General features: G+C 45.8%; 1 protein-coding gene and 1 long non-coding RNA gene across 3 annotated transcripts in view; one reads left to right on the plus strand and one right to left on the minus strand.

Annotated features, from left to right (window-relative positions):
• IQCJ (IQ motif containing J) overlaps nt 1-1,307 on the minus strand; it is a 31,608-nt gene extending 30,301 nt beyond the window's left edge. The window contains exon 1 of the mRNA XM_088171096.1: nt 1,006-1,307. Within this exon, the coding sequence (XP_088027222.1) occupies nt 1,006-1,227 (222 nt within the window). The 5' untranslated portion in view covers nt 1,228-1,307. The remainder of the gene's footprint in view (nt 1-1,005) is intronic.
• On the plus strand, nt 762-6,781 carry LOC148222720 (uncharacterized). Of its 2 annotated transcripts, none has more exons than XR_015805805.1 (5): nt 762-1,130; nt 1,929-2,191; nt 4,705-4,908; nt 5,512-5,615; nt 6,590-6,781. It is a non-coding gene; the product is annotated as an uncharacterized LOC148222720 (long non-coding RNA). The 2 variants fall into 2 exon arrangements; XR_015805806.1 differs by having other exon boundaries at nt 1,929-2,111.
• The last annotated feature ends 6,243 nt before the right edge of the window (nt 6,782-13,024 follow it).

A 13,024-nucleotide genomic window follows, 5' to 3' on the forward strand; every position in this document is an offset into this window, starting at 1 on the left:
ATCAATCCCAGCGTGTTCAGCCTCCTCCTCCCGTGAGGAACGGGATGTGCAGGATGGATCCTCACCTCAGGGTCGCCTCCCTGCCCCTGGAATTCCTGAGGAACCATTCCCAACTCTCTGCATTCCCTCCAGAGTCTCTCTCCCTATTTTATTTCCACCCTCTGGTCTTTATATCGCTGCCATCCATCACATCCCGATGGATTGCCCTGGGAATGAGGTTTGGAAAAACCTCGTGGGATTTCTGTGTCCTTGGGAATGGGGTTTGGAAAAACCTGGTGGGATTTCCGTGCCCAGTGCAGAGGGGATGGAGTTTGGGATGGAAGGAAGCCCCTCTGGAAGCTGCTCCTGAGGGAATCTCGGCTCCAGAGCTCTGGGAAAGGAGCCGGGATGCCCAACCCGGCCAGCCCTGCCCCAACTGCTCCGGCAGGAACGCCAAAAATCAGCAATCGGCACCGAGGAATTACCGGAGTCCTCTGCCCACTGCCAGAACCCCGATTGGTCCCGCAGCATTCCCGGGGTGATTTCATCGGGATCGGCTTTTCCATGTTGACAAACAGCGGAATCCTCGGCTCCAGAGCCCTGTGCCTGGATCTGCTCGATATTCCAGCCTTTGGCTGGCCAGGAGCTGAAATCCCTGCGGGATTCCGAGCTCAGAGCCGCGGGCTGCTCCCCCCAGGAAGCGCAACCACGTTTTTTTGTTTTTTGTTTTTTTTTTTTTGTTTTTTTTTTTTTTTTTTTTTTTTGTTTTTTTTTGTTTTTTTTTGTTTTTCTCCCGGTAATTGCACAGCCCAAAGAAAATAAGGCTGTGAAATCCAGGGAAATTCTGCCACAGCAGCCCGGCCACTGCCTGAGAATTCCTGAGAATTCTCGGGCGTCTTTTCCAAGCAATCCCTGAGAATCCTCGGGCATATTTTCCAAGCGCTATTTGGAATTGTTATCACCCGGAAATGATTTTTCCCCTTCCCCAGCACAGAACCCAGCCTTAAATCCCTTAAATAAACTCACAGCGCTACAGGAATCGCATCGCGTTCTCTCCAGCCTCCTCCTCCTCCTCCTCCTCCCGAGGTAAAAGCGCTGCCGGATCCCGGATCCCATCGGGAAATCTCCCTGCTCATCCCACCCATGTCCCGGTGGGTATCCCACACCTCCTCCATCCCTCCCCTGAACCATTCCCGGGGGAGCTGCTCCATCCCGGGGCTGCTCGGGCCGTTCCCGGAGGAATTGCATCCCTTACCAGGCGCATGGTGGTGAAGTTTCCCAGGAAAAACGAGGCAGGAACTGCAAAGCTCGGAGTTGAGCTCACTCCAAAGGCACCAGGAAAAAAAAAAACCTCTAAGAGAGAGGGAGGGAAAAAAAAAATGGGAAGAGCCAAAGAGGGAGCGAGCATGAGAAATTTCTGGCACGGCTCCAGCGCAGGGATGGATCCGCGGGCGTTGCCAGCCTTGGGAATGAGGGAAATTTGGATTTATGGATTTACGGGCGGCTTTGGGGCCGGCTCTGAGCGCTGCTTTGGAGGGAATGCAGCGAGGAACGAAAGGGAAAGGCGGGGTGGGTGTGAGCAGCACCCACAGAAATGCATCAATCCCATATTCTGCTTTATGGTTTATATTTTCTGTATTTTATTTTACGCGTTCTACTTTCTATATTCTACTTTCTATATTCCATATATAAAATATATATATAGTGTATATTCTATATCCTATGCCCTATAGCCTATATTCGATCTTCTATATCCTGTGTTCTATATTTTCTGTATTTTATATTCTATCTTATATATTCTATTTGATATACTCTATGTTATATATTTTATTTTCTATAATCTATAATCTATTTTATATATTCTGTTTTACAGACCCTATTTGCTACGTTTTATTTTCTAGATTCTGTATTCTGTTTTCTATGTTGTGTTTTATATTTTATAAATCCAGGTGCCTGCACAAACTCCAAAGAGCTCATTCCATCTCCTCCTCCATGGGAATTTTATTATGCACAATTCCGATCCCAAATCTGCATCCAAGTGGCTTCACTGGGGTTTATGATGCTCTTCAGGCACATCAACAAATTCCTTAAGGGGTTTTTCCCTAACATTGCCAAAAATCCATTTTCCAGAGGTAATTCCAAGGATTTCAAGCACGTGGTGAAATGTCAGCGCTCTGAGCCTAAACTTGGGCAAAGATTTCTGCTTTAGCAGGTGATAAAAGGAAAATAAATAATCTGAAATTATAATAATTGCCAATTTTTCTTAGGCCAGAAGGCTCGGTAAGGCTCGGACAAAAACCCTTGGTGCTCCCTCACCTCTCCAAACTCCAGATTTCCATGGAATTATTTGGAGTCCTGAGCTCCAGCCCCTCTCCCTCACCTCCCCACGCAGGAAATCCCTCCCTGCCCTCCCCAAATCCCAGGGCCAGGATTTGATGGATGGCCTTGGGCCAGCAGAGGGAAAGGGAGAGGAGCAGGAAGGACACGGAGAGCCCTGGCTGGGAAAGCAGGATCTGGGCTCCTTCCCCGTGTGATAATTGATAAATTAAGATTGGTGTTAATCACAAAAGCATCGGGGTTTGTATAAACCAGAATACTGAGCTCTGAAGTGAAGCATGGACACTAGATAAAGGAAATTATATGATTAAATAATTCTGTTTAAAATCGCCTTGTTATGGTATATTATGTTGTATTATGTTACATTATAATATGTTCTGTTTTCCAAATAAGTTGTCTCGGCTCCCAGCTTGAAAAATCAGACTTCCCAAAAATCCATTCCTGCCTTTGTCTGATCCATGCTGCCTATCCCAAAAACCAGACTCCCAGAACTTCTCTGCTGGTTCTCTACAAGGATGTTTATTCAACCACCACTGCTCATGACAACAAAAATCCCAAAATTCTTGATTACAATGAGAACCCACAGTGTAAGAAGAGGCTGCAAACCGAGGTTTGGTGGAGTGTGGGTGACCCCTCACGTTCCCCAGCCCTGTTTTGCTCTTTTATATCAAATTAAACAACCTAAGTTTTGCTGAATATCGAGACTTTTGTCTCAGTTATAACACCTGTGTCCCAGCTGATCATTCCCACTGGATTCTGGAATAACGAGCACTCCCTGCCCAGCCCACAGAGTTCAAAGCAGCCAAAATCCAGGAGTTCCTGCATTCCCAGAACTGCCTGGGAACCCTCTTGAAACCAGCCTTAAACCCAGGAATTAAATCCACGAAGCTAAAGGGATAATTTTCCTCACCCTACTAATTCGTGGGATCTGAGATTGCAACTCTTTGATTTTTTTTTTTTTTGAGATTGATTTGATTAATTGTTTCGATTCTTTGAGATTGATCTGGGAGCTGCACTGAACACCCAGCCAGCCCCACACATGGAATTTCAGCAGGCTGGGATGGTTTAATCCGATTTTTCCAGAGGATATTCCCATCTGCTGGATTTAACCGTGGATTTGCTGGTTTAGGAGCTGTGGGGATTGGGATTTTGGGGTCTGGTCAAGGGTGGGTGATCCAGATAAAGCAGGGAGGGGCAGGATGATCCCTCTGGAATAGGATGATCCATCTGGGACAGGATGATCCCTTTAGAATAGGATGATCCATCTGGAGTAGGATGGTCCCTTTGGAGCAGGATGATCCCTCTGGAATGGGGTGATCCATCTGGGACAGGATGATCCCTCTGGAATGGGATGATCCCTCTGGAATGGGATGATCCCTCTGGAATGGGGTGATCCATCTGGGACAGGATGATCCCTCTGGAATGGGATGATCCCTCTGGAATGGGGTGATCCCTCTGGAATGGGATGATCCCTCTGGAATGGGGTGCTCCAGCCACCCCACGCTGCTCCTCAACATTCCCAAATCCTGGTCCCATCCCTCTCCATTCTCCAGGGCACACCTGCAGCTCCTCCTCAGCCACACCCAGGCCCATCCGTGCCTTATCAAAGCCAAGGGGGTTTAAGCCAGTCCTTGTGTGTCCTTAGGCCAGGCCTAAGCTCCTCCTGCTCCATCAGGAGGTGGAGCTGTGGGTGCTGTGCCACCACAGCCCCACCAAACCAAGCCCAAGTGTGGAGGTGTTCAAGGCTTTGCACTAAAACTGGGCCTAACAAGGGGTCTGGCAGGAAAATCTGATTTTCTGACTGAACCCACAGAAGAGCTGGCCCCTGTAATTAGCACATTAATCATTTATTAATCATCCATGGGGATCAGCTCCGGGATTTGAGGCTCCACACTCCCGGAATGCCGATGGACAGGAAGAGCCGAGCTGGCTCCCTCTGCTGCTCCCTGGGGAGCTCGTTCATGTGCAAACACTTGCTGGGAATTTCCATCCATGTCTCTGGCTGGGATTCCCACTCCTGGATGCTCCAGAAAAAAAAAAATAAACAAACAAACAAACAAAAAACCCCCAAAAAAACCACAACAAAACAATAACAACAACAACAGAAAACAAAAAAAACAAAAAAAAAAAAAAAAAACAACCAAAAACCCACCAAAAAACCAACCGACCAAACAAAAAAACCCAAACAAAAAAAGCCCCCAAAACCACAAAAAAAAAACAAAAAACAAAACAAAACAAAAAAACCCCTCCTGGATGACCCCCACAGCCATCCCCAAATGTCAAGGATCAGATTCCCAGATATTTAAGAATGAAATTCTTGAATTGTCTTGGTCAAATGTTGGGCTAAGCTGGGCTTGTCTCATCCTGCCCACCTTGGGTCACTTCCAGGTGGATTTATCCCAGAGAAAATGAAATCCTGGATGTGGCTCCTTTTGGGGGATGTGTGGGAACATCCCATTCCTTGTAAAATGAAGCCTAAAAAGCAGTTTTGGAGTAGCCATGAAGATGGGAAAACATCATTCCTGCTTTCAGGTGGGGAAGAAAGGAAAATGCAGAGAGCTGCAGACCAGGGAGCCTCACCTGTGTGTGGAGGTGGGAATTCCATGGGATATTGGGATGGAATTCCTGGCTGGGATGGAATTCCCAGAGCAGCTGTGGCTGCCCCTGGAGCCCTGGGAGTGTCCAGGGCCAGGCTGGACATTGGGGTTGGAACAGCCTGGGAGGGTGGAAATTCCCAAAGGCAGGGATGGGATAATGGGATGGGATGTTGGGATGGGACAATGGGATAATGGGATGGGATGGGATAATGGGATGGGATGGGATGGGATGGGATGGGATGGGATAATGGGATGGGATATTGGGATGGGATAATGGGATGGGATGATGGGATAATGGGATGTTGGGATGAGATGATGGGATAATGGGATGTTGGGATGAGATGATGGGATATTGGGATGGGATGATGGGATGGGATGATGGGATGGGATGATGGGATGGGATAATGGGATGGGATAATGGGATGATGGGATAATGGGATGATGGGATAATGGGATGATGGGATAATGGGATGATGGGATAATGGGATGGGATTTAAAGTTCCTTCCAACCCAAACCATCCCATGACTCTGAGGAACGATGGGGATCCCATCTCCAATTTTTCCATGGGATCCATACAAACCCCACCTTTCCTGACAGGACACCAGGGGCCCGGGCAGCAGAGACCCCATCCCAACTTTCCAACTTTTTCCTTGGATTCCTGGTCTGGATAAAAATGGAGAATTCCCCATTTCATGCACCAGGTAAAAGCACTTGTGCACTGCAATAAAATTCTTATAAATTATTATTTAAATAATTCAAAATCACCAATTCGCTTTCAAATGACACCATCGCAAGAATTCTAAATGATTAAATTATTTTAACATCAAACCACGTGGAAACATTTGGAAAATCCTGGATTTATCCTTAGAAACACCAGGAGATGGCTTTGGATCCACGTTGGAAATTCCATTTTAGTGCTGGCAAATTCCCCCCTCAGTCCTGCCCCATTAATTAATAAATCCCAATGTCCCCAAAAGAACTTTTCTCTGCTATAAATTCCCTGGAATTTATGGGAAAAGGCTTTGGCTGAGGGCCTGAGGGATGAGCTTGGAAAAATTTCCAATGGAAAAACTGATCCAAGTGGGATCTGCAGCATTTGGGGCCCTTAATGAGTTATTGGAGAAAATTAATTTCCATGTGTAATCTATTCAGATGCCACGAGGAAATCTGGGAATTTAATTAATCACAGCATTAAAAAAAAAAAAAAAAAAAAAAAAAAAAAAAGAGGGGGGGAGGATTGGATATAATTATAAGTAAATATTTCTTAATTATTTTTTCTAATTCCATGACTAATTTAGAGGCATTTCCCTGGATGCTCTTCGTGCTTCAGGCTGTGAAATATCGAATTTGAATTCCACAGGTTTTGAAATAAAGATGAGTTTTCAATGCCTGAGCTCTAAAACCTCCAAAATTTCAAGTCATAAAATGCAGAGCAGAGCTGGGGGATGCAAAGCACACCTTTCCCAGGAAAATGGGATTTGGGAATTATGGGAATAATGGGATTCCCATTAATTTCTCCTTAAATTGGATGCTGTCATTCCCTTCCCCTTTATTATCCTTAATTAATTTTCCTGCCCCTCTGGTGTCTGTTCTTCATCCCCTTCCCGATTTTATTGTGGATTTTGCTCCATTTAAAAACTTCCCACTGCTTTATTTTTTTTTCCCCCCATTCCAGAGGTTTCCCAGACCGAGAACCAGCAGCTCTTGCAGCGAATTTCGGATTTTTGTTCCTCCAATCCCTCCAAAATTTTGATTTTTGAGCCTCCTCGTGCTGTGCAGGATGAGTGGAACTCTTGGAAAAATCCATTTTTTTTTCCTTTCTTTGGTGCTGCTTTGGGGACAAAATAAATGTTAAATAACAGATTAATTCCTGTGTCAAATGATATTTTGGTGGAATTTTCAATTATTTCTATTTTAATTTAAATTAAGTGCTGCATTTTTGGTACAATAAATGTAAAATAACAGATTAATTCCTGTATAAAACGATATTTTGGTGGCATTTTCAATAATTTATATTTTAATTTAATTGCTGTATTTCTCTCCCTTGGTGCTGCATTTTTTGGTACAAAATGGATATTAAATAACAGATTAATTCCTGTATCAAAAGATATCTTGGTGGCATTTTCAATAATTTATATTTTAATTTAAATTAGGTGTTGATGTCCTTTGGTGCTGCATTTTTGGTACAAAATAAATGTTAAATAACAAATTAATTCCCATATCTAAGGACATTTTTCAACATTTTCAGTACTTTATATTTTAATTTAATTGGGATATTTCTCTCCCTTGGTGCTGCATTTTTGGTACAAAATAAATGTTAAATAACAAATTAATTCCTGTATCAAAGGACATTTTGGTGGCATTTTCAATAATTTATATTTTAATTTAATTTAGGTGCTGATGTCCTTTGGTGCTGCGTTTTTGGGTCAAAATAAATGTTAAATAACAAATTAACTCCCATATCTAAGGTCATTTTGGTGCCATTTTCAATCCTTTATATTTTAATTTAATTGGGATATTTCTCTCCTTTGGTGCCGCATTTTTGGTACAAAAGCACCGATAAATAACAGATAAATTCCCGTATCAAAGGACATTTTTCAGCATTTTCAATCCTTTATATTTTAATTTAATTGGGATATTTCTCTCCCTTGGTGCCGCATTTTCCTCCTTGTCCCGGTCCCACCTGTGCCAACCCCGCGGCTCCCGTTAGGGGCACACAGGTGGGGAAAGTCACCAATTTTCCTTTTTTTTTTTTTTTTTTAAATTAAATTAATTAATTTTTTTTTTTTTTTTTTTTAATTTCTTCCTCCCAGGAACCTTTTCTGTTTTCTCGGAGATGGGAACGGAGACAAAAAGCTGCGTTTGGGATGGGGGTGAAATTTTTTGTAGATTTTTATCCGGGGCTGAACTCGGTGCCTGGGGGGGGGCGGATTTTTAGGGAAATACAGAAAATTTTGGGGCTGGGCTGGGGGTGGTTTTTTAGGGAAATACAGAGATTTTTTTAGGGCTGGTTTTAGGGAAATACAGAGATTTTTTGGGGCTGGTTTTAGGGAAATACAGAAAATTTTAGGGCTTGGCTGGGGTCAGGTTTTAGGGAAATACAGAGATTTTCGGGGCTGGGCTGAGGGGATTTTAGGGAAATACTGAGATTTTTGGGGCTGGGGGGGATTTTAGGGAAAAAAAAGATTTTTGGGGCTGGGCTGGGTTTTTAGGGAAATACAGAGATTTTTTGGGGCTGATTTTATGGAAATACAGAAAATTTTAGGGCTTGGCTGAGGGGATTTTAGGGAAATACAGAGATTGTTGGGGTTTGGCTGGGGGAGATTTTAGGGAAGAAAAAGATTTTGGGGGCTTGGCTGGGGTCAGGTTTTAGGGAAATACAGAGATTTTTGGGGTTTGGCTGGGGGTGTTTTTTTAGGGAAATACAGAGATTTTTGGGGCTGGGCTCGGGTTTTTATGGAAATACCGAGATTTTTATGGAAATACCGAGATTTTTAGGGAAATACCGAGATTTTTAGGGAAATACCGAGATTTTTAGGGAAATACAGGGATTTTTGGGGCTGGGCTTGCTCCTCTCTCGGGGTCAGGGATGGTTTTGGGGTCGCAGAGAATTGGGAATTCGCTGCCACCACGGAATTGTGTCCTTGAGCGCTGCTCCTGCCCCGGGTGAGTCTGAATGAAACGGGAACTTCCCAAGCCCTGACCCCAAACCCCGACCCCTCACCCTCTGCTCGGGGCTTTAGGGGAATCCTGGACCCCAAACCCCAATCCCTCTCTCCAGAGAGACCCTCACCCTCTGCTCGTGGAACCCCGGGACCCCAAACCCTGACCCCTGATCCTCTGTTTGGGGAATCCCGGGACCCCAATCCTTGATCCTTCATCCTCTGCTCTGTGTTTTAGGGGAATCCCGGGACCCCAACCCCCGACTCCTCCCTGAAGGGACCCCCACCCTCTGCTCGGTGTTTTAGGGGAAATCAGGACCCCAAACCCCGACTCCTCACCCTCTGCTCGGTGTTTTAGTGAAAACCCGGGACCTAAATCCCTGATCTCTGACCCTCTGCCCGATGTTTTCGAGGAAATCCAGGACCCTAAACCCCAACCCCTCTGTCCGGAGAGACCCCCACCCTCTGCTCGGTGCTTTAGGGGAAATCCAGGACCCCAAACCCTGACCCTTCATCGTCTGGTCGGTGTTTTAGGGGAAACCCGGGACCCCAATCCCTGACCCCTGATCCTCTGCTCGGGGGAAACACGAGACCCCAATTCCTGACCCCCCACCCTCTGCTCGGTGCTTTAGGGGAATCCTGGACCCCAATCCCTGATCCCTCTCTCCAGAGGGACTCTGACGTCTGCTGGGTGCTTTAGAGGAACCCCTGGACCCCAATCCCTGACCCCTCTCAGGGGGGAGCCCCTCCCGGCTGCCGCTGCCACTCCCAGGACAGGTGAGAGCCGAGGAAAACCCCAAAAAATTCCTTTTCTCCTGGAACTTCTCTCTCCTCCCGGAGCCTCCCAGCCCCTGCTGCTGCTTTGGGGTTTTTGTTCCACTTTATCCCAAATCCCCCCACCCACCTGGACATCCCACTGCCCCCGGGGGGAGGAATGGCCTGAAGGGTGGGAAAACACCTGTGGGGTCTTTAATGGGGTTTTGTTTTCCTCGTAGACACTCCAGTAAAGAACTGGAATTCCTTTTCCCATATTTTGGCCTGAAAACCCCATAATTTGAAGGTCCTAACCCGGCTTTTTCCATCCCAGGGAGGTTCCTGCTCTTCAAATCAGGAAAAAAAAGGGGAAAAAGGGGAAAACGATTCACCCCAAAGGTTGGGAAGGAGGAAGATCCGTGAGGAGGAACAAATCCCGGGCTGGCAGTGGGAGTGTTGGATGGTAAATAGGGTTGCATCATTTTCCCCTTTTTATCTCCCCCTTTTTTATTCCTCCTGCTTTCCCCCTCTTTTTTCCCCCCTCTCCCCCCCTCATTTGATCTCTTTTTCTTTTCTCCCCCCTTTTCCTTTCTCCCCCTTTTCCTTTTCTCCCTTTTCCCCCCCTTTCTCCTTCTCCCCTTTTTTTTTCCTTTCACCCCCATTTTCCTTTCATCCCTTTTTTTTCCTTTCATCCCCTTTTCCTTCCCTGCTTTTCTCCCCCTTTTCCCCCATTCTCCTTTCTCCCCCTTTTTTCTCCCCGTTTTTTCTCTCCACTTTTCCCCCATTTTCCCATTTTCCTTTCTCCCCCTTTTTTCCTCTCCCCCTTTTTCCCCCCTTTCTCCCCCTTCTCCCCCTTTTTTTCCTTTCTCCCTTTTTCCTTTCCCCCCTTTTTTTTCATTTTTTTCCCCTTTTTTCTTTCTTCCTCTTTTTCCTTCCCCCCTTTTTCTTCTCTCCTCTTTTTTTCTCCTCCCCTTTTTCCTCCCCTTTCCCCCCATTTCTCCCCTTCCCCCCCTTTTTCCTTTCATCCCTTTTTTTCCCTTTCACCCCCTTTTTCCTTTCTCCCCCTTTTTTTCCTCTCCCCTTTTTTCTCCCCCTATTTTTCCCTTTCTCGCCCCCTTTTATTTCCTTTCTCGCCCTCTTTTTGCTCCTTTCTCCTCCTCTTTTTTTTCCTTTCTTCCCCCCTTTTTGCTCCTTTCTCCCCCACTTTTTTTCTTTCTCCCCTTTCCCTCTCCTTTTTTCACCCCCTTTTTCTCGCCCTCTCCCCCCCCATTTCCCTCCCAATTTTCCCTCCCTTTTTCCCCAATTTCTTGCCCCCCGATCTCTTGTCCACCATTTCTTGCCCCCCATTTTTCCCACAATTTTCCCCCTTTTTCCCCCTTTTCCTCCCCCTTTTTCCCTCCCCCTTCCCCCCCAGTTTTCCCTTCCTCTTTTTCTCTCCCCCATTTTCCTGACTTTTTTGTTCCCCCTTTTTTCCCCCTTTTTTCCCCATTCCCCCCCATTTTCCCCTCCTTTTCCCCATTTTTCCCCCATTTTTTCCTCCCCCTCTTCCCCCTCTTTCCTATCCCATTTTCCCCTCATTTTTTCCTCTTCTTTCCCCATCCCCCATTTTCCTCTCCATTTTTCCTCCTTTTTCCCCCCCATTCCCCCCTCATTTCCCCCATTTTTCCTCTAATTTTTCCCCCATTCTCCCCTGATTTTCTCCCCCAATTTTTTCCCCATTCCCCTCTTTTTCCCCCATTCTCCCCCCCCTTTTCCCCCCCTTTTCCCTCCCTTTTCCCCCCCCTTTCCCCCCCATTTTCCCCCCATTTTCCCCCATTTTTCCTCATTTTTTCCCCACTTTTTCCCCCTTTTCCCCCTTTTCCCCCATTTTTTCCCGTGTAGGAGATCCCAGGATGCTGAAACCACAAAACACCAGCAGGGGCTCCCAGGCTGCTGCAGCCACTGGAACAGGGATGGAAAAAAATCCCCAAAAAGGGGCCCTGGGACCCCCCAGATCCCCCCGGGAATTTCCCCCCCATGGATTTTAAAGGTTTTTTCAAACCCCAATTTCTGCACCAGCACTTCTGACAGAAAATGAAAAAATTAAAATGAACGCCCAAAGTCAAACTCTGAGACTTTAATAATTAATAATTAGGGACTCGAGTGACCTCGGGTGACCTTGAAATGACCTAAAGTGACCCCAGTCAGAAACTCAAAAAAGTCAAGAAATGAAAAATGACCTCAAGTAACCCCTGTGACCTTAAAATGACCTTGAAATGACCTTGAGTGACCTTGAAATGACCTAAAGTGACCCCAGCAGGGACTCAGAAAAATCCAAAAATCAAAAATGACCTCGAGTAACCCCAATGACCTCGAGTAACCCCGAAATGACCTTGAGTGACCTTGAAATGACCCCAATGACCTTGAACTGACCTCGAGTGACCTTGAAATGACCTAAAGTAACCCCGGTCAGAAACCCCAAAAAATCAGAAATGACCTCGAGTAACCCCTGTGACCTCAAATAACCCCAATGACCTGGAGTGACCCCAAAATGACCTTGAGTGACCTTGGAGTGACCCCAATGACCTTGAAATGACCTCGAGTGACCTTGAAATGACCTAAAGTAACCCCGGTCAGGGATTCAGAAAAACCCAAAAATCAAAAATGACCTCGAGTAACCCCAATGACCTCGAGTAACCCCGAAATGACCTTGAGTGACCTTGAAATGACCCCGAGTGACCCCGAGTGACCCCACAGTGACCCCGAGTGACCCCGAGTGACCCCGAGTGACCCCTGTGTCCTCACTGATCTCCATTTCCCTCCTGTGACCCCCCCAGTGCCCCCCTGAGGGTTTGCAGTCACTGGCCCCCATCCCCCCATTCCCAGTTGGGATTTTTGGGATCCCCCCCCCCCCCCAGTTGGGATTTTTGGGGTCCCCCCCATCCCCAGTTGGGATTTTTGGGGTCCCCTCCATTCCCAGTTGGGATTTTTGGGATCCCCCCCATTCCCAGTTGGGATTTTTGGGGTCCCCCCATCCCCAGTTGGGATTTTTGGGGTCCCCCCCCATTCCCAGTTGGGATTTTTGGGGTCCCCCCATCCCCAGTTGGGATTTTTGGGATCCATCCCCATTCCCAGTTGGGATTTTTGGGATCCATCCCCATTCCCAGTTGGGATTTTTGGGGTCCCCCCCGCCCTGGGTGTCCCCTGGGAGTTATTTTAGGGTTTCCAGAGCCCCGAGCAGTTCTGGTTGCAGGTTTTTTTTAATTGCAGTTTTTCATTGCAGTTTTTTGTTTATTGCAGTTTTTTAAATTTATTGCCGTTTTTATTGCAGTTTTTTATTGCAGTTGTTCATTGCAGTTTTTCGTTGTAGTTTTTTATTTATTGCAATTTTTTACTGCAGTTTTTTATTTATTGCAATTTTTTATTGCAGTTTTTTGTTGCAGGAATGGCTCAGCCTGGCAGGGGAAGGAGCCCGAGGGTTCAAATTCAACCAGAGCTGCTCTGGAAACTTTTTTTTTTTTTTTTTTTTTTTTCTTTTTTTTCTTTTCTTTTCTTTTTATTTTTCTTTTCTTTTCTTTTCTTTTCTTTTCTTTTCTTTTCTTTTCTTCTTTTCTTCTTGTTTTCTTTTCTTCTTTTTCTACTTTTATTTTGTTCTTTTTCTTCTTCTTCGTCTTTTATTTTCTTCTTTTTCTTCTCCTTTTCTTCTTTCTTCTTTT

Source organism: Sturnus vulgaris, chromosome 10, assembly GCF_052056855.1.
Source record: "Sturnus vulgaris isolate bStuVul1 chromosome 10, bStuVul1.hap1, whole genome shotgun sequence".
In the NCBI taxonomy this organism is placed as follows: Eukaryota; Metazoa; Chordata; class Aves; order Passeriformes; family Sturnidae; genus Sturnus; species Sturnus vulgaris.